At 57.1% G+C, this 26,601-nt stretch overlaps 1 protein-coding gene across 1 annotated transcript in view; it reads left to right on the plus strand.

Moving 5' to 3' along the window:
- The window catches only part of TBC1D14 (TBC1 domain family member 14), an 83,074-nt gene that overhangs the window by 593 nt on the left and 55,880 nt on the right, over positions 1-26,601 (plus strand). Inside the window, exon 2 of the mRNA XM_058670313.1 lies at positions 3,606-4,329. Within this exon, the coding sequence (XP_058526296.1) occupies positions 3,623-4,329 (707 nt within the window). The 5' untranslated portion in view covers positions 3,606-3,622. The remainder of the gene's footprint in view (positions 1-3,605; positions 4,330-26,601) is intronic.

Consider the following 26,601-nt stretch of genomic DNA (forward strand, 5'->3'; position numbering starts at 1 on the left):
CCTGCCTGGGAGAGGAGGTGGCTCCGAGAGGGAGAGGCCCCCTGCTGGGGAAAGCACTGCTGGCTGTGGCCAGTCAGGAGGCGGTCAGGTGACCTGGAGGCCCCCTGTGTGCTCAGCAAGCACAGGCATAGTGTAACTGGAGGGAGCTGGTGATCTGGAGGCCGTCCACCTGGTCCCGTGGCCAGGTTAGGGTCCTCCCCGGAAACACGGGTCTCCCCCACGAGGGTGCAGGCCAAAGGCAGGTGCGGTTTCCGGCTTGGTGGCACAGCTGGTGCCAGGCAGAGGCCTGAGGACAGGTGTCCCTGACCCTGTGGAGTGTGGTTCCAGAGCGTGTTGCAAGCGGAAGTGCCCTTTCCCTTTCAGACTGGCTTCTCCGAAGGCCCACACCCTCTTCTGAGGTTTAAGGAACTCGAACTGCACTTTGGACCGCAGAGGCCTGGCGGTGGCCCAGCTTTTCCTCGGCGGCTCAGAAAGAGGCCGCTCTGGGGCACTGGGCTCTGTGCTCCCCACGAAGGGGTCCTCAGTGCACCCCTGGTGATGGTGCCGTGGAAATCCGCATTTGCGTTTCTTAGGAAGGTGACTCAGGGCACTCCTGTGTCAGGGCTCCTGGTGGGCCACCCCACCTCTCCAAGGTGTGCCACGTACCAGGTGCTGGCCTGGTGGGGGTCTGCCAAGCTCGTGCCTTTCACCCGAGACCAGCCCACGAGACCACCACGAGTGAGCCGCCATCACCTCCTTTTACTGCTGGGAGGGACTGTGAGACCCCTCCCCCGAGCCGGGCCAGCCAGCTGCAGGGCCATCTGCCTCCCCTTTGCCGGTTGGGTCTGTTAGTGTGTTGGTGGGAGGCTGCTAATCAGCAGAGATTCGCCCTTAGCCGTGTGCTCAAGCTAGTTTCTGCAGTGTGTTCCTTTTTTTTCCTTTTTTTTTTTTTTTAAAGATTTATTCATTTTATTACAGCCAGATATACACAGAGGAGGAGAGACAGAGAGGAAGATCTTCCATCCGATGATTCACTCCCCAAGTGAGCCGCAACGGGCCGGTGCGCGCCGATCCGAAGCCGGGAACCTGGAACCTCTTCCGGGTCTCCCACGCGGGTGCAGTGTCCCAATGCATTGGGCCGTCCTCAACTGCTTTCCCAGGCCACAAGCAGGGAGCTGGATGGGAAGTGGAGCTGCCGGGATTAGAACCGGCACCCATATGGGATCCCGGGGCTTTCAAGGCGAGGACTTTAGCCGCTAGGCCACGCCGCCGGGCCCAGTGTGTTCCTTTTAATACAAATGCCAGTTGAACTCTCAGATGCATGTGTGTGCGTGGCCTTCTCAGGACCCTGTGTGTGTCCCGCTTGTCAGAGTTGGTGGCTGGAGGGTCAGTCCCTGGGCAGGGAGCCCACACCGCGCTGTGGCAGGGGCTCTCTGGAGGCCGTCCACCAGTGAGGAGTGTCCGCCTTGTCAGAGTTGGTGGCTGGAGGGTCAGTCCCTGGGCAGGGAGCCCACGCCGAGCTGTGGCAGGGAATCCCTGGAGGCCGTCCACCAGTGAGGAGGAACTGAGTTTTGGTTTTTTTTTCTCCATGGGTACAGGAATAGTTTATTCTTTTTCACTTTTGTATTAACCTGGTTGTGTCTGGACTTAATTTTTGCTTTGTTGATATACAATATCATTTTTACTGCTTAGAAAAATTGATGATATAATAATGCTGTGTTCTATTTCAAATTCACATGCACACATATATATTATGTGTATGTATAGTTTATACATGTATAGCTCAGTTCTGTTTCTGAAGCCTGCCTGGAGAGGAAGCAGGAAGGCTCCAGACAAAGCCCAGACCACACACCACGGGAGTGGTCCTGTTTGTGCTGATTCAGGGTGGCAGCTGCCAGCAGGGTGCCCCTGCCCCGCCCTGCCCCGGAGTGGGGGCTGGGGGACAGGACAGCAGCGTCTGGTCAGGGTGTGTTATCTCCCAAGGCCTCCTGGACAGTGGGGCCGGGATTGCCATTCAGAGTCCTGTCTTGCCCTGATGTGCTGCTCTGTGGACCGCCGGATCTCTTTAGTTTCTACATTTTAGAGAACATTTTAGAGAACTCTGTTCTGGAAGCTGTCCAGGCTGCTGGGTCTCCGTGGCAGGCCAAGCAGTGCAGAAGTAGCTCCGGGGACGTGTGTGTGTGGCGGGAGGGGGGGAGTTTCCCCTTTGCGAAGCTCTCAGTTTCTCTCTCCTTGATTGGTTTTTGTGCTGGCCGAGCCAGCCTCCTTACTGGCCGTGTTTACCTAAGTGTGGACTACGTCAGCACTTCCTGGGTCGTGGTGCTGCTGCCGAGCAGCAGTGTGGCCTTGGACCGGTTCCACACCTCCCTGCGTGCAGAGGGGGTGGTGTGTCTGTGCTCAGATGTGAGGAAGGCCTGGCCCATGTGGGCCCCCTCCCTGCCGATGGCGTACACGGTTTTTATTCAGTTTTGTTTGTTTTCCCCTTACTGAAGCTGCCTTAGTTTATAGGCGTCAGAGCCGGTGGAATGTGGTGAATGCATTGTGAATTCACATGCTTGGGTCAGGGCTGTGTATTTATCAAGTAGCGCCTCCCTCTGGAGACGAGGCCCCAGCGACCCACCACACTCCACCTCCTGGAGGGGTCCTCCTTGCGCTCCCGCTGCTGTCCGCCTGTCAGCTGTGACCGTGGGGGGATGCCGCAAATGGTGAAGGTTCTTTTCACACTGGATGTGCCCGTTGTCTGGGTTATGTGTCCGTCAGTTCTGCATGACCACAGTAGGGTTCCTGGCTGGTCTCTTGAGGCAGGTGGCTTGTTGCGGCCCATGGGCTTAGAGATCCACAGTCTGAGTTGGGGCAGTTCCCGCGGGCCTGACACCTGTTGGCGTTCCTGCAGACAGAGTCCCAGAGCGACCCAAGAGCACATGTTTGCAACTGTCTTCATCTCTCCCTTTTAAAGCCATCCCGAATTGACCCAGGAACTCCCCCAGCCCCCAGCAGCCTTGCCCCGTCCTGTCCCTCCCAGTGGGCCCACCTTGAAACGCCACGACTTCCCCCATCATGCCATTTCCCTGGGGAGGCTGGGGGGGGCCCTAGACCAACGCTCGGGTGAGAGCAGGCTGTCTTCCTGCTGTGTGTCTCATGATAGTGTCGGAACTCCAGGCCCTGAATCACAAGTTGCACATGGGAACGGGCGATGTGGCACAGCAGGTTAAGCCACGGTGTACAGTGCTGGTATCTCACAAAGGCACCTGCTCAAGTCCTGGCTGTCTCACTTGTGACCCAGCTCCCTACTGATGTATCCTGGGCAAGCAGAGGAAAGCAGCCCAGGTCCTTGGGCTCCTGCCACCCATGTGGGAGACCTGGAAGAGGCTGCTGGCTTTGGCCTGGCCCAAGCTGAGCCATCATGGCCATTGAAGGAGTGAACCTGTGGATGGAGGATCTCTGTCTCTCTCCCTCCGAAGCTCTGCCTTTCAGATAAATAGATTAAGAGCCATACAAAGGTATCCACAGGATGTCTGTTCAAGGTTCCCTCTGAGCGTCGTTGTAGGCCACTGGAGTTGGTGTAGGAGGGGCGCTCTCGGAGTTTTGTGACCAGCTTTTTATGTTCTGCCTTTGGGTCGTTTCAGTTTCTCCGTGGACCAAGATGACTGATGGACACCCTCCCACCTCGACAAATGGCGTAGCCTCGGTGGGTGTTCAGGATGGCCAGCCCGGAAGCTCCCTTCGGAACCTGCGCCCTGGGACCCTTCAGGCGCCCGAGCCCAGGCCCAAGCTGAAACTTGGTGCTTTGGAAGACCGGCACAGCCTACAGTCGGTAGACTCGGGCATCCCGACCCTGGAGATCGGCAACCCGGAGCCTGTGCCCTGCAGAGTGGTTCCCGTGAGGAGGAAGCAGTCAGAGGCCGAGGTTGTGCCTGAGCGGCCCTTCCAGAGTGCCTGTCCACTGCCGTCCTGTGCGCCTCCAGCCGCTGCCAGCGCCGAGCGGGAGCAGAGCGTGCGCAAGTCCTCCACCTTCCCCAGGACGGGCTACGACTCGGTGAAGCTGTACAGCCCCACAGGCGGCCAGGCCCTGAGCCGCAGCGATGACGTCTCCCTGTGCAGCGTGTCCAGCCTGGGCACAGAGCTGTCTGCCACATTGTCACTTAGCAACGAGGACATCCTGGACCTCGTGGTCACCAGCAGCTCCAGCGCCATTGTGACCCTGGAGAATGACGATGACCCGCAGTTCACCAATGTCACCTTGAGCTCCGTCAGGGAGTCCGCGGATCCACTGCCCCAGGGCTGTGCCCAGGACACCGAGGAGGGGAGCAGGCTGAGGATCCTGGGGCCGCTGAGCGACTTCTTCACAAGGTAACAGCAGGGCTCAGCTGGTGTCTGGGCGTCCCATGCCATGCCCTTGGGTGGTGCCTTAGGGTGGGCCTCCAGCCTGCGGTGCCCCAGGAGACAGGACGGAGGAGCTCCCCTGCCACAGATAGAAGACACAGGTACTGTGGGGAGCAGGTGCACGCTGTGGTCTGCCTTCCCGGCCGTCCTGGCAAGGGTGGGTTCTGGGCCCAGAGAAGGGTGCGTTTAGGTCTCTGCCCTGGCTGCCCACATGCCTGTCCTCCGGCCAGCCTGTGCTGGCTGCTGACTGTGCCTCTGAGGTGGGTGGTGTGTGAGCTCTCGTGGCCCAGCCTGAGGCTGTACCGAGGGAGGCGACCTCACATGCGGCCTGGGGGCTCTGGAACCTTTTATCTTGGATGTGCCCATGACAGAGGGGTGTCCTGCCACAGGCAGAGGTTCCGGCTTCAGATCCTGATCACTCGGTGATTCCTCCAGTGGGGGAGGCGGGGCCCAGGACCAGCCTGCCTGTTTGTGTCCGCTGCATGGCCATGGCTGCACAGGGCCTGGGCCCAGGCTTCTTGGCCGTGGCTGTGACTGCACAGCAGGTCTGCACCTCAGCCGTTGTCAGCTTCCCTGGTTTGAATGATGCCTGGTGCCTGTTCAGCGTGGGTTCTAGGAACTCACTTGGGATACAAGTTTTAGGAATCTCCTGAGCTCCTTGGCGAATGTGGGAAGCGTCACCAGGAGGCAGTGTAGCGGAGAGAGCCTGTCTTTGGAATCCGTGTCCTAGCCGTGTGATCTTGGACCAGCTGCCTCCCGTCTGAACCCAGCTTTCATCCTTAATCCAGGCGCGGTGGGAGCCTACACATAGCACCTGTTGTGGAAAGATAGCATGCCGCACCTTGAACTTGTCACCCACATGCTCTTGGGCTCAGCTTTCTCATCTGTAGAATGGAGCTGATGAGCTCTTGTGGAGGTCTTGGCCGTCCACCGTGTCCTGCTGAGACACGCAGCTGCACGGAGCTGTCCCCGTGAGACTCTGCTCTGCTCCGGGGATCCGTACCGTCGATCCTGCAGTGTCCAGCTCACCCCTGCTGCTGTCCCTTAGGACAGGTCTCACCCTTGAGCCTTGGAAAGCCGCCGTCTCTGTTTTTCTCCTTTTGGCCCACGTCCTGTCACCTTTGTTGTGATGGCGGCAATGTGGCTCCTAAGCACCTTGGGGAGGCAGGTGGGATGGGGTGACAAGTCCACTCATGGCTGAGCGCAGGGCTGTTTGTCTTGGTGTCTCAGAGGGCAGGAAATAGAATGCTTCTCAAGGGGTGAGAGTTCTGTGCCAAAAGTGTTTGGCACCCACTGCACATCTCACAGGTGAGTGCCTGAGGTCTACAGAACCTTCTGGAAGTCAACCTAGGGCCTGGCCCACAGTAGGGTTCTGAGACAGGGTTGGCTTCGAGCCGGCCTGGCCACTGTCTTGCTTCTCTGCCTGGCCCTCCCCTGTCCTCGCGTCCAGGCACCCTGGGTGAGTCAGTCTGTGGGCTGTGGCATTGTGGGAAGCTGGTCTGGAGTGATACGACTCCACGGAGGGGCCGAGGTGACCGGGGAGCTTGTGACCGGAAGAAGCAGGCCCAGTGGGCAGCTCTGATGCTCCTCAGGGCTGAATAGCCATGGCAGAAGCTGGTCTGGGCTGGCGATCTTTGTGGAGGCTGTTGTGTGCAGCACCCCTTGCCCCCATGCCCTGGATGCCAATAGTGCCCTTCCATTGTGACAACCGGAAGTGTCCCCTCAGCCCCTGGAGGCCAGGGTTGGGGCACATAGCATTGCCTGGTCTCTGGGATTTGGTTGTAAATGCTGCCACCGAATCAATGCCTCGGAGGAAATTCACTGACTTGATGGTGGGGGGCTCCTCCTGCCAGTGCAGAGAAGGGACGGTATGTCGGGGGTCCTTTGGCCCAGCCTGGTGTGGCAGCATTTGTCTGGAAACCTGCATGGCAGCCATGAGCTGAATCCAGCAGCATGCCCACACGGTGCTGTTCCTCAACGGGGCCAGTTTCCGGTGAAGGGCTTCACATGCTGTGAGCACCTCCCTGGAAGGTGTCTTCGACATGGGCCATGCACCACTTGCTCTGTGTAGCCCCTTGATGATGCTCCCAGAGTGACGATTGGAGGATCCTTGGCTGCAGGGAGATGCTTGAAAGAAAAGAGGGAGCTTGCCAGCAGGAGCTGTGGGGGCAGAGCGAAGGGCACAGCTGGCATGTCTAGAGGACCGCAGAGGAAGGGCACAGCTGGCCGTGTTTAGGGGCACAGAGGAAGGGCACAGCTGGCCATGTTTAGAGGACCACAGAGGATGGGCACAGCTGGCCATGTTTAGAGGGCTGCAGAGGAAGGGCACAGCTGGCTGTGTTTAGAGGGCTGCAGAGGAAGGGCACAGCTGGCTGTGTTTAGAGGGGCACAGAGGAAGGGCACAGCTGGCCATGTTTAGAGGGCCACAGAGGAAGGGCACAGCTGGCCATGTTTAGAGGGCCACAGAGGAAGGGCACAGCTGGCCGTGTTTAGAGGGCCACAGAGGAAGGGCACAGCTGGCCGTGTTTAGTGGCCACACAGGAAGGGCACAGCTGGCCATGTTTAGAGGACCACAGAGGAAGGGCACAGCTGGCCGTGTTTAGAGGGCTGCAGAGGAAGGGCACAGCTGGCTGTGTTTAGAGGGCTGCAGAGGAAGGGCACAGCTGGCCGTGTTTAGAGGGGCACAGAGGAAGGGCACAGCTGGCCATGTTTAGAGGGCCACAGAGGAAGGGCACAGCTGGCCATGTTTAGAGGGCCACAGAGGAAGGGCACAGCTGGCCGTGTTTAGAGGGCCACAGAGGAAGGGCACAGCTGGCCGTGTTTAGGGGCACAGAGGAAGGGCACAGCTGGCCATGTTTAGTGGCCACACAGGAAGGGCACAGCTGGCCATGTTTAGAGGACCACAGAGGAAGGGCACAGCTGGCCGTGTTTAGAGGGCCACAGAGGAAGGGCACAGCTGGCCGTGTCCACAGGCACGAGCCCAAGGGTAAGGCCACCCTTTGTTGCTTTCACAGGCCACAAGCAAAAAGCTGAATGGGAAGGGAAACAGCTGGGGGTTCTGGCCTTGGTGACCTTGGCTTTGACCTCTTGGAGCCCAGCAGGCCAACTCCATGTGTAGGTTGTCCTTCTTACAGCAGCATGGTGGGGCTGTGTGGCCTGGGCCACCTCCCTGAGCTCTGACAGTGACAATACTGAGTGCCACCCGCCTGCCACGTGCCACCTGCCACGCCTCTTCCATATGTTTCTCACCATCCCTTGTTTTTAAATTTTTACATAAAACAACAATAACAAATGTTTAAAACCATTTCACTTGTGTGTCTGGTGAGCGCCTTGCAGGGACATGGGCATGGGGAGACCGCCTTGGCCCTGCTGCACGTGGAAGAATTTCCCTGCAGAAAGATCTGTGGGCCCAGCAAGCTTCCTCGTGTCAGAAACCTGTGGCGAGCTGTGAGAGGCCAGAGCCAAGCACCTGGGCCGAGGGGAGCCTTTTCTGCAGTTTTTAATCCCAAGGGCCAGAACTCTCATTCTTTTTCCAAACAAAGAAAGCAGTGGCAGGGCGTGACAGGTAGCTTCTTTCCATTCCCCTGGACTCACTCGGAGAAGAGTGGGACGCTGCCTGCTTGCCAGTCTCATGGCAGCGTCAGGAGCTCCAAGTGCAAGCCTGCTGTCCCCGTGCCGGGGTCTCCGCTTTTCTCAGGCCGGTCGGAGCCTGGTCCTACCAAGTAGCCCATCTAATTCACACTTGCATGTGAGACTCAAATCTTTGCTGTGACCCTTTTTTTCTCTTTCTTTTCCCCTAAGATTTAGTTCTTTATTTGAAATGACAGAGAGGGAGACAGATCTTCCATCTGCTGGTTCGCTCCCCAAGTGGCCACATATTCCAGGCCTGGGTAGACTAGAGCGAGGAGCCAGGAACTTCTTCCAGGTCTCCCTCCACCATGTGGGCCTGGTCCATCTTTCTGTTTTCCCAGGTGCATTGGCAGGGAGCTGGACCAGAAGTGGAGCATCCAGGACTCGAACCTGTTTGCATATGAGAAGCCAGTATCATGGGTGGCTCCACAGTGCTGGGCCCCAACATACTTTTTTCAAACAGGAAACCAGTAGGCATAGTGCACTAACCTAGTGGCAGAAGTCCTCGCCTTGCATGTGCCAGGATCCCATACAGGCGTCGGTTCGTGTTCCACTGCTCCACTTCCCATCCAGCTCCCTGCTGGTGGCCTGGGAAAGCAGCCGAGGATGGCCCAAGGCTTTGGGACCCTGCACCCGTGTGGGAGACCTGGAAGAGCTCCTGGCTCCTGGCTTCGGATCGGCTCAGCTCCAGTCATTGTGACCACTTGGGTAATAAACCAGTGGATGGAAGATCTTTCTCTCCGTATCTTTTTCTCTCTGTATGTCTGCCTTTCCAATAAAAAAAAAAAATAGATCTTAAAAAAAAAAAGGAAACTAGTAAGAGTCATTTTTCAAAAAGTTGCTTTCATACATTTGAAAAGCATAGTGAATGAGAGAGATTGAGCAGTTACTCGGTGTTTTGCCCCTTGGTTCCTCTACACATGTCCACAGCAGCCGGAGATGGAGCAGGCTAAGGCCAGGAGGCAGGCCTCCATGCAGGTCTCCCGTGCGGGCCTCCCTCCAGGGTGCCAGCAGGGAGCTGCAGCAGGAGCCTGGAGTAGCTGGAACTCCATGCAGGTCTCCCGTGTGGGCCTCCCTCCAGGGTGCCGGCAGGGAGCTGCAGCAGGAGCCTGGAGTAGCTGGAACTCCATGCAGGTCTCCCGTGTGGGCCCCCCTCCAGGGTGCCGGCAGGGAGCAGGAGCCTGGAGTAGCTGGAACTTGGACCAGCACTCAGAAGTGGGACATTGGTGTACCAGCAGTGGCTTTACGTGCTGTGCCATGCTACCTGCCCCTTATACATTTTAAAAAATATTTGTGTTATAGACTCAGCTAACTCTCATGCACTGGTTCACTCCCCAAATGAGTATTGTGACCAAAACTGGATTTGGCCAAAGCCAGGACCCTGGACCTCTGCCAGGTCTCCCCCATCAGTGGCAGGAATTCCGCTGTCTCCCAGGGTCGGCCCTGGCAGGGAGCTGGGCTTGGAATCAGGAGGAATCTCGTGTGGAGCCCTGAGTACGTGGCTTTTGCTGTGTGCTTGGAATTCATTGTAAAAAAAGCAGACCCCAAGTCCTCCACAAGCTAATAGTAGAGTGGAGGAGGAAGGTGGGGAATGCCAGGAAATGAAGGCAAGTGTGTGCAGAGGTGACAGAGGCAGTCGGAGGCAGGGAGGAGGCAGACCACATAGCAGACAGGCCAGGCAGGGGAGGTGTGAGAGGAGAGGTTCCGGCCAGGTCCAGGAGGAAGCCAGAAAGTCAGCAGACAGCTTAGAGAGGAGTGCTCGGTCCTGGGAGGGCCCAGGCTGGCCTGGGCTGTGTGAGCCAGGGGGCTGCTGTGGGTGGGCTGGCAGGGGAGAGGTGCTGTCAGTGGAGTTCAGGCCTGCTTGGGCGTGGGGCGGTTGGGGGTGTCGGTTCTCACACAGGGCACTGTTAAGGCCAAGGAGTTGTCCTAGTTTGCTGCTACTGTAGAACAAGGAACTTGCCATGTGGGAGCCAAGTTCCTCTTAGAGGATAAGGATGAAACCAAAGTGTAGGTGGCCACGTCCCCATTCCGGTCATCAGCAGGACTTGCTTCCTCATTTCCTCTTGGCCAGGGACGCCCTCCGCTCCTGGGGCAGCCTGCATGCCTTGCCTGCGACTTCCCCTCTGTTGGCCACCCTGGTCCTACCCACGGGGTGCCGCGAGGAGGCACTGGGGGGTCCCATCCCTGCTTTGGCCAGAGGTGAGTCAGGATAGATGAAGATCTTGGATTGTCGCTGCGGGTGAGCACAGCAGAGCGTTTCATGCTGCCACTGGTGACACGGTTACAGCCCCTGTTGGCTTAGGTGGGACGGGCAGTGGGCACTGGCCCAATGCTGCCCCCACTGTGTGTCTGAGGCAAGGCCTCTGTGTGTGACACGGAGAGCTGGACCAGCTGGGCTGAGTGCTGTCCAGTGGGGGGAGGGGCTCTACCTGCTGGTACCTCCTGCTGTGTGCTCTGGAGGGATCCTGGCTCGCCTCTCACTGCCACACACACTTGATTCTGATTTGTCTGTTCTCTAGCTCATTCTCCCAGTGCCTGCCACAGCCAGGGCTGGGCTGTGCTGACGTCAGGAGGCCGTGGGTCAGTCGGGGTCTCCCAGGAAGGTGGCGGGGCCTCGAGTCCTTGAGCCGTCCCTTGCTGCCTCTCAGTGTAAGCGTTAGCAGGATGCTAACCTGGAAGCTGGGGAAGCAGGGCTCGAAGCAGGCGCTCTCACATGGGGTGTGGGCCTTCCAGGGGCAGCAGAGCTGCTGAGCCCGGCACCCGCCTGTGATTCCTGGTAAGCAGTGTAGGCACGCAGAGCCTGCTGACAAAGCGACCCTGGAGGCAGGAAGTCAGGGAGGGGCGGAGGGGTGTGCTCCCAGGAACAGTGCAGGGACGGAGGCTGTGTGACTGGCGGGACCTGACGGTGGCCCCTTGCAGCCTGAGTAGGTCCCTGGAGAAGCAGGCACCATGTGCTCCTGGCTCCGGGCCACACTGGAATGTGCAGGATTGCTCCAGCCTGGAAATGAGCTAGGCAGGGCCTTGGCCATCTGTGCTGGCAGTTGCTGTGTTGGCCAGCTCTGATTTGAGCATTTCCATCTTGAGAAATTCTGCCATTCTCTTTGATGTGTACAGGCAGCACACCTGGTTGTGAAACATGTACGTTGTAATGAAGTGTGGGAAGCCTCCCCAGGCAGGGTTCCTGCCACGGAGGGGGCGTGGTGGAGTGGGCACTTGTATAGAGCTTGGGGAGGTTGTGTGTGGCCCAGCATTGGCTGTCGAAGGGTGGTGCCGGGAGCTGCAGGACTGCGTCCCTCGCCCTGTGCTCTGTTGCATCTGCCCCGAGAACAAGCATTCAGAGGGACTGCCAGCTGTCAGGCCGCATGCTGGCCATGGGGAGGCAGTGCCTGCGCGGCAGAGGTCCTGTCTTCCTATCTCTGTCTTCCTTTTCTCTCTTCCACTGTCACTTTCACGCTGCCTTTCAAGCAGATGGAAATTAATTAACATTAAAAAGGAAAAATGGGGAATGACTCTGTGACATAGCAAGCTCTGAGGTGCTGGCATCCCATAGAGGCCCTAGTTCAAGTCCCAGCTGCTCCACTTCCCATCCAGCTCCCTGCTTGTGACCTGGGAAAACAGTGGAGGATGGCCCAAGTCCATGGGCACCTGCACCCATGAGGGAGACCCAGAAAAAGCTCCTGGCTCCTGGCTTCAGTTTGATTTGGCTTTGGCTGTTGCAGCTACTTGGGGAGCAAACCAGTGGAGGGCAGATCTATCTGTCCTTTTTTCTGTCTGTAAAATTTGATTTTCAAATAAAAATAAATATTTAAAAAATGGTAGTGTGTGGTAGAATAACAAAATAGCAGTAGAAACTGTTGTGTCTTCTACCTGGAACAGAGCTCACTAAGTGTTTGCACCCTGACTCTGTGGGGCCGCCTGCTGGTAGCCAGCCTCGGATTTGTGTTTGCCGTGGGCACAGATGTTTCTCTAGGTTGCCACATCGGGGCAGTTCCTGTTTGTGTTTAGTTAAGCCACGTTGGACGCTTGCGTTCCCGTTTTGCTGATTCTTTGTTCAGGTTGCGTTGTGTCGGGATTCCTGTAAGGTGCGGTGTGTGGGGCCACGGGGAACCCCAGACAGCTGGCAGAGTCTTTCTGAGCCACAGCCGTCTGTTTCCTCATAATTCTGGGCTGTGTGCTCAGCATTAAAGCAAATCATACGTGTTTGCAGCGTTGGGATTCGGGGGTTGGATTTGGTTTCTAATCTCCTTTTGGGTTTCAGATCTGAATGCTCAGTGCACTTCCTGCTGAAGGAGGGAGGTGTGGGGAGGGGAGCTGGCAGGGGGGAGGTGTGGGGAGCGGGGCTGGCAGGCTGGGCTCTGCTGTGTCCCTCAGAGGTGCTGGGAGGTGTGGGGAGCGGGGCTGGCAGGGCTGGGCTCTGCTGTGTCCCACAGAGGTGCAGGGAGGTGTGGGGAGGGTTGCTGGCAGGGCTGGGCTCTGCTGTGTCCCTCAGAGGTGCAGGGAGGCATGGGGAGGGTTGCTGGCAGGGCTGGGCTCTGCTGTGTCCCTCAGAGGTGCAGGGAGACGTGGGGAGCGGGGCTGGCAGGGCTGGGCTCTGCTGTGTCCCTCAGAGGTGCAGGGAGGCTTGGGGAGCGGGGCTGGCAGGGCTGGGCTCTGCTGTGTCCCTCAGAGGTGCAGGGAGGGCCGGTGGTGGGGGGGTGCTGGTGCCCTAGCCCCCAGCTGCTCCGTGGTGTAGCGTCAGGTCTCAGCTCTGCCTGCACAGAGTCTGTCCCTTTGATAGGTCTCTTGGAGGGCAGTGGTTTTTACTAGTGAGAGAGTTCTGCCTTCCACACGCTTGCTTCTCAAGTGCCTCCATCCTCTGGGCCTGATGAGCCAGGCTGAGGCCAAGGGCCCTGTGGGCGGCAGGAGCCCAGGTCTGCGGTAGCGGGAAACTGGAATCGGAAGCTGCCCTGGCCTTGAACTTACGGCTCTGATGTGAGACGTAGGAGTACTGAGTACCATACCAGCTACCCACCCCCAAGCAGCCATTTTTAAAGATTTGTTTATTTACTATTTGAAAGGCAGATTTTCTTTTTTTAAGGATTTATTTATTTTTATTACAAAGTCAGATATACACAGAGGAGGAGAGACAGAGAGGAAGATCTTCCATCCGATGTTTCATTCCCCAAGTGAGCCGCAACGGCTGGTGCTGCGCCGATCCGAAGCCGGGAACCAGGTGTCCCAAAGTTTTCGGCCGTCCTCGACTGCCTTCCCAGGCCATAAGCAGGCAGCTGGTTGGGAAGTGGAGCTGCCGGGATTAGAACCGGCGCCCATATGGGATCCTGGCATGTTCAAGGCGGGGACTTAAGCCACTAGGCCACGCTGCCGGGCCCAAAAGGCAGATTTTATAGAGAAGAGGTAGGAAGATATTCCATCTGCTGGTTCACTCCCCAGACAGCTGCAGCAGCCAGAGCTGAGCCGATCCAAAGCCAGGAGCCAGGAGCTTCTTCCAGGTCTCCCACACAGGTGTAGGGTCCCAAGGCTTTGGGCCGTCCTTGACTGCCTTCCCAGGCCACAAGCAGGGAGCTGGATGGGAAGTGGAGCAGTGGGACACAAACTGAGACCGGTATGGACTGCTGGCACTTGCAGGTGGAGGATTATTGTGCTATGCCACTGTGCCAGCCCTAGTAATAATTTTTGAAACGGAGAGACTGAGTTCTGGTCCCACTTTGTGGGCGCAGACGTGAATGTGCGTTTAGGTAGGTGGGGCCAGCTTCTGTAGCAAGTGTGCAAGTGTCAGGCTCAGACACGGCAGACAGCGTGCCCTGCCTGCTTCTGTCTGTGTGTGGCACTCCTGTGTTCTGTTCTTTCAATTGACAGTCATCTTTTTAAAGATTCATTGAATTATTTATTTGAAAGAGTTATAAGGGGGGGGCTGCTGGCAAGGGAGAGAGATATTCCGTCTACTGATTCATTTCCCAATGATCACCAGAGCTGGGCTTGGGGCCGGGAACTTCATCCGAATCTCCCATGTCAGGGCCCAAGCTCTCAGGCCAGCAGCAGGTTAACAGGGAGTTGGATTGGAAGTGGAGCAATCAGAATTGTAACCAGTGCCCAAATGGGATCCTGGCATCTCAGGCGGCAGCTTAGCCTGTCACACTACCATGCCGACCCTGGCCCTCTGATTTTTCACACATGATTGATTGGCCCCCAGCATCAAGCTTGTGAAGGACCTGTGTGGGAGACTTTGGGGGCCTGCCCATGAGGAAGGAAGGGGACAGAGACACTGCCCAGGGGAGTGAGAAGGGGTCCAGGGAGGCCCCTGGAGCCTGGGTAGGTCCCCTGGAGCAACCCCTTACAGTGAGGGGTCTAGGGAGGCCCCCGGAGCCTGGGTGGGTCTCCTGGAGCAGCCTCTTGCATTGAGGGGTCTGGGGAGGCCCCTGGAGCCTGGGTGGGTCTCCTGGAGCAGCCTCTTGCAGTGAGGGGTCTGGGGAGGCCCCTGGAGCCTGGGTAGGTCCCCTGGAGCAACCCCTTGCAGTGAGGGGTCCGGGGAGACCCCTGGAGCCTGGGTGGGTCTCCTGGAGCAGCCTCTTGCAGTGAGGGGTCTGGGGAGGCCCCCGGAGCCTGGGTGGGTCTCCTGGAGCAGCCTCTTGCAGTGGGTCAGTTGACTGCTACCTGCCATCTTGCCCCCAATGACTGAAATGCACTCCCCTGAGGGTGGGACCTGCCCCCAGCTCCCTTGCTGTGGCCACAGCCCTTCAGAGACCTTTGCCTGGCCCGCTCTGAGAACAGGGTGCCCTCTGGTCCTGCCAGCAGGATAGGATGTGAGTGTGAACGCAGCCATGCAGTGGCTGGTTCCCTCTCACAACTCCAGGCGTGCCCTGTCAGTTCCAGTTACTGAGAAGGCCCCACGGCCCCTGGCTCCTGAGCGCCTGCCATGCAGGCCCCAGCACACACCATATTCCAGCATGCATGTTTTCACACTCACATTTTCCTAGATACTTTTTAAAAAGATTATTTTTTAAAGATTTAATTTTATATTTATTGCAAAGTCCTCACTTTGCATGGGCTTCCGATCCCATATGGGCACCAGTTCATATCCTAGTTGCCCTACTTCCCATCCAGCTCCCTCCTCGTGGCCTGGGAAAGCTGGGGAGGACAGCCCAAAGCCTTGGGACCCTGCACCCGTGTGACAGACCCAGAAGAAGCTGCTGGCTCCTGGCTTTGGATCGGCTCAGCTCTGGCAATTGTGGCCACTTGGGGAGTAAACCAGCAAATGGAATATCTTTCTCTCTGTCTCTCCTTCTCTCTGTAAATCTGACTTTCCAATCAAAACAAATCTTAAAAAAAAAAAAAGGGAAGCAGCCGAGACTCAAAGGGGAACCTGGATGGGAAGGTGGCTGACCCACCAGGTGACAGTGCCCTGATGAAAGGTGGCGGGCACTCGATAAAAGGCATTCCACAGAAGACAGCACACTGAGAGCACACTGAGTGGGAAAGGGGGAAGGCTTCCCAGAGGACAGGGTGGGACTCCCGCCGGCAGCACACCAGATTGTGCTGTCGGGAATGCCTGCCCAGCATGGCGGGCAGGGACAAGATGCCAGCTTGTTCACAGCAGACTTCTTACTAGGAGACAAGAGCAGGGAGTTCAGCCTCTGCCTCCAATACCAGCACACCGGGGTGAGGGCTTTCCTCAGGGCTTACCTCAGGGCTTGCCTCAGGGCTTGCCTCAGGGCTTACCTCAGGGCTTGCCTCAGGGCTTACCTCAGGGCTTGCCTCAGGGCTTGCTACAGGGCTTACTTCAGGGCTTACCTGAGGGCTTACCTCAGGGCTTACCTCAGGGCTTACCTCAGGGCTTGCTACAGGGTTTACCTCAGGGCTTACCTCAGGGCTTACTTCAGGGCTTACTTCAGGGCTTACCTCAGGGCTTGCCTCAGGGCTTACCTCTGGGCTTACCTCAGGGTTTACTTCAGGGTTTACCTCTGGGCTTGCCTCAGGGCTTGCCTCAGGGCTTACCCCTGTGCTTACTTCAGGGCTTACCTCTGGGCTTGCCTCAGGGCTTGCCTCAGGGCTTGCCTCAGGGCTTACTTCAGGGCTTACCTCAGGGCTTACCTCAGGGCTTGCCTCAGGGCTTACTTCAGGGCTTACCTCTGGGCTTACCTCAGGGCTTGCCTCAGGGCTTACCTCTGGGCTTACCCCTGTGCTTACTTCAGGGCTTACCTCTGGGCTTACCTCAGGGCTTACCTCAGGGCTTGCCTCAGGGCTTACTTCAGGGCTTACCTCAGGGCTTACCTCAGGGCTTGCCTCAGGGCTTACCTCTGGGCTTACCCCTGTGCTTACTTCAGGGCTTACCTCTGGGCTTACCTCAGGGCTTACCTCAGGGCTTGCCTCAGGGCTTACTTCAGGGCTTACCTCAGGGCTTACCTCAGGGCTTGCCTCAGGGCTTACTTCAGGGCTTACCTCAGGGCTTACCTCAGGGCTTACTTCAGGGTTTACTTCAGGGCTTACCTCTGGGCTTACCTCAGGGCTTGCCTCAGGGCTTACCTCAGGGCTTACCTCAGGGCTTACCTCAGGGCTTACTTCAGGGCTTACCTCAGGGCTTGCTTCAGGGCTTGCTTCAGGGCTTGCCTCAGGGCTTACCTCAGGCGTTCAGAGGAAAAAGCTGAACTGTTCCCTCACAGCATGCAGAAAATTCAAGATGGACTACGGACCTGGATGGTAAAGGAAATGCAATGCAGCTTCTAGAAGAGCGAGCGTTTGTTGAACAGAACACAAGAAAGCAAAGGCCATGAAGCAGACCAAGACATGCTGGTAACAGGGGAAGCTAGGTAAGGGCATAGGGCAACACTGCACAACTTTATAACTTTTCTTAAAGAGTTTTACAAGGAAGAAAATATTTTTGTTAAGACTGTAGAGCAGGGGCAGGGGCATGGCGCTGCTGCTAACATACCACTGGGCTCATGGCACGCCAGAACAGAGCACCTGGGAACCCCAGCTCTGCATCAGGTCCAGCTTCCCACTCACACACACCCTGGGGGGCAGCAGGTGGCAGCCCAAGTCAGGAGTACCAGGATGGAGACTCAGGCTCCTGGGCCCATCCGGGTCCAACACGCACTTGGGGAATCAGTTAACAGATGAAAGATCAGTCTCCCCCCGACCCCAATCCCTTCTTCCCTTTCCAATCAAATGAAAAATGGGCCAGAAAAAAATGTAAAAACCAAACCAAAACCCTAAGAAAGTGACAAGGCAGGCCATTGTGCAGAAGGTCCCTACACACAACTGACAAAGGACTAGTTCCCACTAGTACCAAGTCCTAAGCAGGTAGAGTCCCAGTGGCCAACAAGGAATTTATGCAAGATCCATGCGCACCCAGAGTGCCGTGAGGAAGCAAGCCGCCCACAGCAAGCCTTGGCGCAGTGCAGAGGACTCTGAGCCCGCGTGACACCAGCCGAGTCAGCCAGCACCACGAACGCTGCACAGGCTCGCCCTGCCACCCAGCTGTCTGAACGCACACCTGAGCAAGCACGCCCAGTGGACAATACTGCCCCTGGCTGCCAAACCAGGCACATCCAATGGCCAGCCCTGCAGAACAAGAGGGGAGTACGCAGTGCCAGGCAACGGGAGGACATACTGCAGGATTCCATTTACCCAGAGTCTGACAGAGGAAGCTCCCCGGGAGCAGGGCCTTGCCAGGGCAGGGACATCGAGACTCTGCAGCGGCACTGGCCAGGCTCTCTGCGTCGATCTGCTTGGCTTCCTTACTAACGTGCTAGGAGCCGTGCACTCTAACACTGAACATGACACACGTGAACTCAGCCACTTCCCCCACGTCTGGGCCAGGCAGGCCACCCCCACGGCTCCCACACGGAGTCCTGGAATGTCACACATCTCCCTCTGTGGCCAGAGGAGGTGGCATCCCAGCTGTCTGCATCCTCCAGGCCTCCTCAGATCCACTGGTTGGCACCGTGCCAGCCAGGAACTCATTAACTGACCCCAAAATGACCGTGTCTCAGCAGACAGGTCCAAGTTTCCACAACAAGACCAGAGCTCCCCTCACCCCCACCCCAAGATCACAGCCCCCTTGAGATGTCCTTCAGGCCCACTCCCGCAGCTAAACACGGGAGGGACACGTGAAGCAGGACTCACTCTAACATCACATGAAGGTTGTGATATATACGCATACGTGTGTTAACGTTACTTGCAGAACAGAACGTCAGATGAGGAGAGACCCAGCTCTCACTCACAGCACAAGAAAGGAACTTGAGGAGCCTCGAGGTCTGCCGCCACCACCTGTCACCAGAGCCCACATCTGTCCAGGTGGTCATCGTCTATAAACCACAGCAACAGCAGTGTAGTAACCCTGCAAGGCCAAGCAGCTGGTCTCGCTCAGCCCCACCTGCACCCGCACATGGAATCCTGTCTGTCCAACAACACACCTGCTGAAAATTAACACAGCTGAGACCATGAGCAAGGGCTAGGCTTGGCTGACCTCAGAGACGGGGACCCTCCTCAAAGATGAGGCCTTTTGGAGATACCAACCTGTCTACAGCCATGAGCTAATGGAAAAGCCTGGATGTGGGGAGCAGTGCGATGGCTCAGTTGGCTAATCCTCCACCTGCAAATGCCAGCATCGCATATGGGCACCAATTTGTGTCCCAACTGCTCCACTTCCCATCCAGCTCCCTGCCTGTGGCCTGGGAAAGCAGAGGAGGCCATCTCCTGTCTCTGACTAGGGCTCTAGCCCCCATGAAGGGAAGGTCACTCTGCTGCAGTGGGTTCCATGAACAGTGGGTTGTTGTCTCTTTGATTTTGTTTTGAGCTACATCAGCAGTTGTACTCACTGAAGCAAAACCCACCATGCACACATGCCCTCAAGTGGACCTCTGGTCCCTGGGGGTGTCTGTTCACAGGGCCCAGGCTGCACCTGGACTTCTGACCCCAGTGGCTTCTGAGGTGTGCTGCCACGCACCATCCCACCACTGCCACCAAATTTGGGCCGGGCCGCAGGACGCAGCAAATCCCTGCACTTGTCTCATATGGAACATGCCCAGCTCAGGGCCTCTTCAAAGATGGCCCCTGCCTGGGAGGATGCAAAGAAACCATTCCTGCTGCAGCTCTGGATCAGGAGTGTGTGTGGCACAAGTGGACAGAGCCAAGCCACACTGACTCAAGGCCAGGGCCAGCCAGGGCCAACAAGCGCGGGTTAGCTGGGGCCCAGGGCCTGTCCTGAAGGACTCCCAGAAAAAACCAGACCCACGCAACAGCACTAGAGTCCGAGAGGATGCAGGAGCGTGAGGGGCAGGCTGAGGAGGCGTCCACTGTGCTAGCAAGGGAGGGAGCAGCACCCCAGCCAGAGCAGGCTAGCAGGAAGCGGCAGCCCAGGGCAGCAGGAAGACCAGAGGTGTGCCTGCATTGTGCAGAGCAGAGAATTGCAGGACAAGCCCTCCAGCTGAGGCGGGAGCGACAGCACATCCCCTGCCCATCACACACTGCTGGGAGTGTCCTCACTCCCAGCGCAGGGAGGGAGGCTGACGCACGATGCTACACACAGTAGCCACACAGTGCCAGCACCCCACAGCACAGTGCCAGTCTGAATCCCAGCTGTTCCGCTTTGGAACCAGCTCCCTACCAGCACATGCGGGGCAGCAGTGGCCCAAGTAGCTGGATCCCTGCCACCCACATGGGAGAGCCGGGTGGAACTCCAGGCTCCTGGCTTCGGCCTGAGTCCCAGCCCACCGAGGCCACTCGGGGAGTAAAGAAGCAAACAGCAGATATGTCACTCAGGCCCGGCGCCATAGCCTGGTGCTGAGTCCTCGCCTTGCATGTGCCGGGATCCCATGTGGGCACTGGTTCACGTCTCAGCTGCTCCACTTCCCATCCAGCTGTTTCTGGCCTGTAAAGGAGGTGGAAGATGGCCCTGGGTCTTGGGACTCTGTACTGAAGTGGGAGACCTGGAGGAGGCTCCTGGCTCCTGGCATTGGATTGGCTCAGCTCTGGCCATTGAGGCTGCTTGGGGAGTGGACCAGCAGTCGAAGGTCTTTCTCTCTGTATCTCAAATAATATATATAAATATCAAATCTTTATATAAACGTGTGTGTGTGTATATATGTGTGTGTATATATATGTATATGTGTGTTGTGTATGTGTGTGTACATATGTGTATATCTATCTATCCCAACTTCCCCTGTCACTAAAACTTTCAAGTCAATCCAGCAACCTTGAGAACAGAACAAACAACAACATGGATCTCATTACCACCCAAATGCCTTGGAGGACAGGGGGCTCTGACGGGGCACGGCATGGCCACGTCTCCAGGGAGCACAGGTCAGAGACGACCAGGGGTGGGACGCTTCTGTCCAGAGGAAATGGCCTGTAAGGCAGACAACACTGACACACAGCCCGGCGACTGTCCTCACTCAGCAGACACAGAGACCCCTTCCTAAGGCTGGGTGAGCAACGACCCACAGGACGGCCCCTCGTGCACACCGGCAGCACACCAACAACAGCCGGCGATGCAAGCAGACAGCGCATGTAACAGCAGCTGGCTTTTTACACTTTAACAACTCACAGAGGGCCCGGCGCACTGGCCTAGAGGCTAAAGTCCTCACCTTGAACGCTCCAGGATCCCTTATGGGCGCCAGTTCATATCCTGGCAGCTCCACTTCCCATCCAGCTCCCTGCCTGTGGCCTGGGAAAGCAGTTGAGGACGGCCCAAACCCTTGGGACCCTGCACCCATGTGGGAGACCTGGAAGAGGTTCCAGGTTCCTGGCTTTGGATCGGCGCGCACCGGCCGTTGCAGCTCACTTGGGGAGTGAATCATCGGATGGAAGATCTTCCTCTCTGTCTCTCCTCCTCTCTGCATATCTGACTGTAATAAAAATAAATAAATCTTAAAAAAAAACATGACTGCCGATTTTATCAGATGTTTTCCTTTGATTATTGTTCGATATTTTCTCCTCTGTTTTGTTCTTGTGGTGATAACATTGCATTTGTCTCGGGCTCGGTTGCCCGGGCCAGTCCCGACTTGCTGGTGGTATGCTGGTCCCTGACGGAGTCCGCTGATGCCGCAGGGCTCGGTGTTCACGGGAGCGCGGGCTCTTCTTCCCCTTTCGGTTTTGGTGTCAGGGTTGTGTTAGCTTCATACAACAGGGCAGAGTGTTCTGTTTTCTCAAGGAGTTTCTGTGAAGTTTGTCACCGCTAAGATGGCCATTCCAATGTGTCCGGACTCAGAACGCAAAAGCTCAGATTGTTCTTAAAGTATGAGAGCAGTCTATTGTGTTTTTCTGTTTTTCTTTTATAAGATTTGTTTATTTTTATTGGAAAGGCATATTTACAGAGAGAAGGAGAGACAGAGAGGAAGATCTGTCCAATGGTTCACTCCCCAAGTGAGCTGCAACGGCTGGAGCTGAGCCGATCTGAAGCCAGGAGCCAGGAACCTCCTCCAGGTCTCCCATGCGGGCGCAGGGTCTCAAAGCTTTGGGCTGTCCTTGACTGCTTTCCCAGGCCACAGGCAGGGAGCTAGGTGGGAAGCAAGGCCGCCAGGATTACAACCGGCACCCATATGGGATCCCGGCACATGCAAGGCAAGGAATTCAGCCACTAGGCTACTGTGCCGGGCCCAGGGTTTTTTGTTCGTTTGCTTTATAAAACAATTTATTTGAGGGCCTTGTGTGATGGCTCAATGGCTAAATCCTTGCTTTGCACATGCCCAGATCCCATATGGGCACCAGCTCATTTCCCAGCTGCCCCGCTTCCCATCCTGCTCCCTGCTTGTGGTCTGGAAAAGCAGTGGAGGATGGCCCAAAGCCTTGGGACCCTGCACCCACGTGGGAGACCTGGAAGAAGCTCCTGGCTCCTGGCTTTGGATCGGCTCAGCCATTGTGGCCACCTGGGGAATGAATCAGTGGATGGAAGGACTTTATCTATCCTTCTCTGTAACAATAAAAATAAATAGCAAACTAAAAAAATTTAGTTTTTATCAGATGGTAGCCTAGTGGCTAAAGTCCTTGCCTTGAACGCGCCGGGATCCCACATGGACGCTGGATCTAATCCCGGCAGCCCCACTTCCCATCCAGCTCCCTGCTTGTGGCCTGGGAAAACAGTGGAGGATGGCCCAAAGCCTTGAGACCCTGCACCCATGTGGGAGACCTGGAAGAGGCTCCTGGCTCCTGGCTTCAGAACGATGCAGCTGCAGTGATTGTGGCCACTTGGGGAGTGAATCATTACACGGAAGATCTTCCTCTCTGTCTCCCCTCCTCTCTATCTGACTTTCCAAAATAAAAAAAAAGTTTAAAAAATTTTATTTGAAAGGCATAGAGTCTGCTCCCTGATGGTTGGGTCTAGAGCCATGTCAGTCTGAAATGAGGAAGTGAGAACCTCATCTGGGTCTTCCATGTGCACGCAGGAGCCCCAGCGCTTGGGACGTCCTCGGCTGCTTTCCCAGGTGTGTCAACAGGGAGCTGGAGGGGAGGTGGAACAGCTGGGACTTGAACCCACACCCGTTTGGGATGCTGGCATTGCAGACAGCAACCAGCGTGCTTGACAGAATTGGAGCACTGGCTGGTCTGCTTCCTGTCCAGCTCCCTGCTCGTGGGCCAGGCAGGAATGTCCCACCTACCTGAGTTCCCCCATCCATGCAAGACTGGGTGAAGTGTCTGGGAAGTGAGCCAGTAGATGGAGGATCTCTCTCTCTCCCATTGTCACTTTAGTTTTCAAGTAAATCCTACAGAAGTGCTGGGGCCAGCGTAATGAGTAAAACTGTCGCGTGTAGCACTGGTATCCCATAGAGTGGCAGCGTGTGTCCCGGCTGCTCCGCTTCAATCCAGCTGTCTGCTAATGGCCTGGAAAAGCAGTGGAGGGTGCCCAAATGTTAGAGACTCTGCACTCGTGTGAGAGACCCGGATGAGACTCCTAGCTTCAGTCTGCCCTTTTGGTCACGTGGTCACCTGGTCACCGGGGAGGTGAATCAGCAGATAGAAAATTCTCTCCTTTCCTCCCTCTCTCTCTCTTTCCCTCTAACTCTGATTTTTCTTTTCTTTTTAAGATTTATTTATTTTTATTGCAAAGTCAGCTAGCTATACAGAGAGGAGGGGAGACAAGAGAGGAAGATCTTCCGTCCGATGATTCACTCCCCAAGTGACCGCGACGGCTGGTACTAAGCCAGGAGCCTGTTCCAGGTCTCCCACACGGGTGCAGGGTCCCAAAGTATTTGACCGTCCTCGGCTGCTTTCCCAGGCCACAAGCAGGGAGCTGGATGGGAAGTGGGGCTGCCGGGATTAGACCCAGCGTCCATATGGAACCCCGGTGCGTTCATGGCGAGGACTTTGGCCACTAGGCCACCGCGCCAGGCCCTAACTCTGATTTTCAAAATCAGACAGTAGATGTGTATGTGTGTGTGTGTGTGTATTTAATCTTTGTTTTCTTGGAAAGTCAGATTTTACAGAGGGAAGAAGAGACAGAAAGGAAGATCTCCCATCCACTGGCTCACTCTCCAAATGGCTGCAACGCCCAGAGCTGAGCCAATTCGAAGCCAGGAATTAGGAACCTCCTCCAGGTCTCCAAGGCGGGTGCAGGGCCCCAAGGCTTTGGGCCGTCCTCTACTGCTTCCCCAGGCCACAGGCAGGGAGCTGGTTGGGAAATAGAGCAGCCAGGACACAAACCGACGCCCGTATGGGATGCTGGTGCATGCAAGGAGAGGATGTTAGCCACTAGGCCACCCTGCCGGGCCCTCAGTATATCTTTTAAAAAAGTGCTGATGCATTTGTGACTGGTCAGCCTCTCCTGTCCTGGCAGGCATCTGGCAGCTTGGAGCCGTGTCCCAGCCTCAGGGCCCGCTCACGCAGGCTTTGTCTCCCTGACCTGAGGCACACTCCACCCGCCCTGGGACTAAGGCGTCAGCTCCGCCTCTCCAGCTCCTTGCTGTGTCTTGTGCGCCTTCCCCACGGGGCGCAGGACATGCGAGGGCACCAACAGTATTTCCCTGGGACGGTGGCTCCAGCTGGCCAGGAATGTGGCGTCGGGGGTGTCACTTGGGCGGCGGGCCTGTCTCTGCTGTGCTCCTGTTGGTGGACTGCTTGGTGGTGGACAGGTTAGTGGCAGCTTCTAGGAGCCGGGGGCTTTCCCAGCACAGGCTGCCCCTCCAGGGCGTGGCTGTCCCCTTGGCATTCCTCCCCAGTCACCTGTTGCAGTGTGAGCATACGTGGCCTGTGCTGCTTGTTCCCTGCACTCAGGCTCAGGAGCCAGGGTTTCACCTCACAGGAGGTCCCTTTCAGGAACGCTCCTCTCGATGTGTGCAGGCCAGTGGGCTCCCTCTTCTCCCTGGCGTCTTAGAGGTGAGCCCCCGGTGTGTGTTGGGTCTTGAGGTCTGATCTTGGGGACGGAGCGCTGGGAAGCCAGAGTGTGTGCTCCTGGAGCTGGCCAGCAGTGCAGCCTGCCCTAAGCTCAGGAAGGCCCAGGGGTGGACAGGCCACCTGCCTGTCTGTGCCCGGAAACTTCCCATGCGGCTGTCAGGAAGCAAGCCGGAAGCACACGTGAGTGCTGAGGGCAGCGCTCGAGTCTGGCAGGATGCTGCCCCGGCCAGGCCTTGCCTTGGCTCCCGAGGGCTTTCTTTCTTTTTTTTTTCTTTAAAGATTTATTTATTTTTATTACAAAGTCAGATATACAGAGAGGAGGAGAGGCAGAGAGGAAGATCCTCCGTCCGATGATTCACTCCCCAAGTGAGCTGCAACGGCCGGTGCTGTGCCGATCCGAAGCCGGGAACCTGGAACCTCTTCCAGGTCTCCCACGTGGGTGCAGGGTCCCAAAGCCTTGGGCCGTCCTCGACTGCTTTCCCAGGCCACAGGCAGGGAGCTGGATGGGAAGTGGAGCTGCCGGGATATGAACTGGCGCCCATATGGGATCCTGGAGCGTTCAAGGCGAGGACTTTAGCTGCTAGGCCACGCCGCTGGGCCCTCCCGAGAGCTTTCGAGTCAGACTCTGCCACCAGTTCCTGTTGGAGATGGAGGAGGGGGGAGCCAGAGGCCCAGCTGACTGTAGGGTTACAGACAGGCTTTGGTTGCGGGCTGCCGAGACAGGAGGACTGACTGTGACACTTGCTTTGCAAGGGCTGAGAAGCCTGCTCCACAAGGCCTGGGCCTGTGCCCTCCACTCTCCAGGGCAGGCAGCGGTGGCCTCAGACCCTGACGGCCGATGCTCCGAGGGGTACTCCAGGCCTGCCCTGCTCCGAGGGGTAGCTAGAATGCTAACCTCCAGTATTCTAAATGACAGTAGTATCAGTAATGTAATTTTGAGTGAAACCTCCTCAGAAAAGCTTTTGTTTGGCAGCTGTGACAGGAACTATTGTAGGCCCTGGGTGCACTGTGGGAAATAGAAGAGCTGGTATCAGGTGGCACTGGTGCCAGGTGTGGGTGCCTGCTCTGGGGCACGCCCCTCGCAGCCAGCAGCAGGTGCAGCACGGCGTACTCCTGGCGTCCCCTGCTGTGGGCGCCCTGAGCATGTGAGGGGACAGAAGGAACAACCCTCCCACAGTGGCTAAGAGGAAGAGAGTCCCATTGCTGTCTACCCCAGGGCCCACCTCAGGCCCCCGAAGAACTGACGGCCCGGCCCTCGCGGTTCCTCTTACCAGAGACGTTGTGAATGCTACTTACCCTCCAGGACCCCTCCCTCGGGTCTCACAGTTGGGAAGCTGCACTTCTTGTATCTCCTGGGAGTGTGTAGTTCAGAAAGTCAGGGGTGGGATGTGCTGGCTTTTGGTTGTGGGCTGCGTTTCCCATCCCTGGGTGGGGCGTCTCAGCCCTGCTACGGATATCGGGCCCACATGGCTGCCTTAGTTTGGGACAGACTCGTCCTGCACCCGGTGGCCGTGCTCCGAGTCTCCCCCAGCAGTCAGGCACACTGCTGGGTGTTGTACCCAGAGAGCTGGTGCGGGGCAGGGCTTGGGTCTGTTAGTGCCTGCTTTGGGTTGGTGGCTGGGCCTTTGTGAGGGAGGAGGTGACCAGGTGGCACGCACACACATGCTCAGAGATGGCGCTGAACATTTACTTCGTGGTCGCTGGCATGCTGGTGACTTCCAGCCCTGCCTAGGCTCACCACGCTTCTCCTGGCCCACACCGCCTGCTCCCCGCCTAGGCCTCAGGGTGGACCTCTTCCCCTCTGTGCTGGCCACTCTCCAGGATGGGCCTTGGACCCAGTGTGTATGTGGCCAAGTTTAGGGTGCTGCAGGTGTCAAGGTCTGGGGAGCTGGGGTGTGCAGCTGCACGGAGCCCCGGGGCTTCTCATCTTGCTGAATCCTCAGGTCTGCACCTCTGGGGGTACTTGCAAGCAGAGGCCAGCCTGGTGATGAGCCTAAGGTGAACAATGGGGGAGCTCAGGCCTGGAGCCTGGCTGCACCAAAGAGGTACAAGTCATGCCGCGATCCATCTGTGCTCTGGGGGTCGCACTGTGGAGTAGTGACTAAAGCCAGCATAACACATGGGTGCCCGTTTGTGTCCCAGCTGCTCCGTTTCGATCCATCTCCCTGCTAAATGACATGGGGAAAGCAACAAAGATGGCCCCACTGCTTGGGCTCCGGCCACCTGCGTGTGAGACCTGGAGGAAGCTCCTGGCTCCTGGCTCCTGGCTCCTGGCTTTAGATC

Source organism: Ochotona princeps, chromosome 11 (assembly GCF_030435755.1).
Source record: "Ochotona princeps isolate mOchPri1 chromosome 11, mOchPri1.hap1, whole genome shotgun sequence".
NCBI classification, from domain to species: Eukaryota; Metazoa; Chordata; class Mammalia; order Lagomorpha; family Ochotonidae; genus Ochotona; species Ochotona princeps.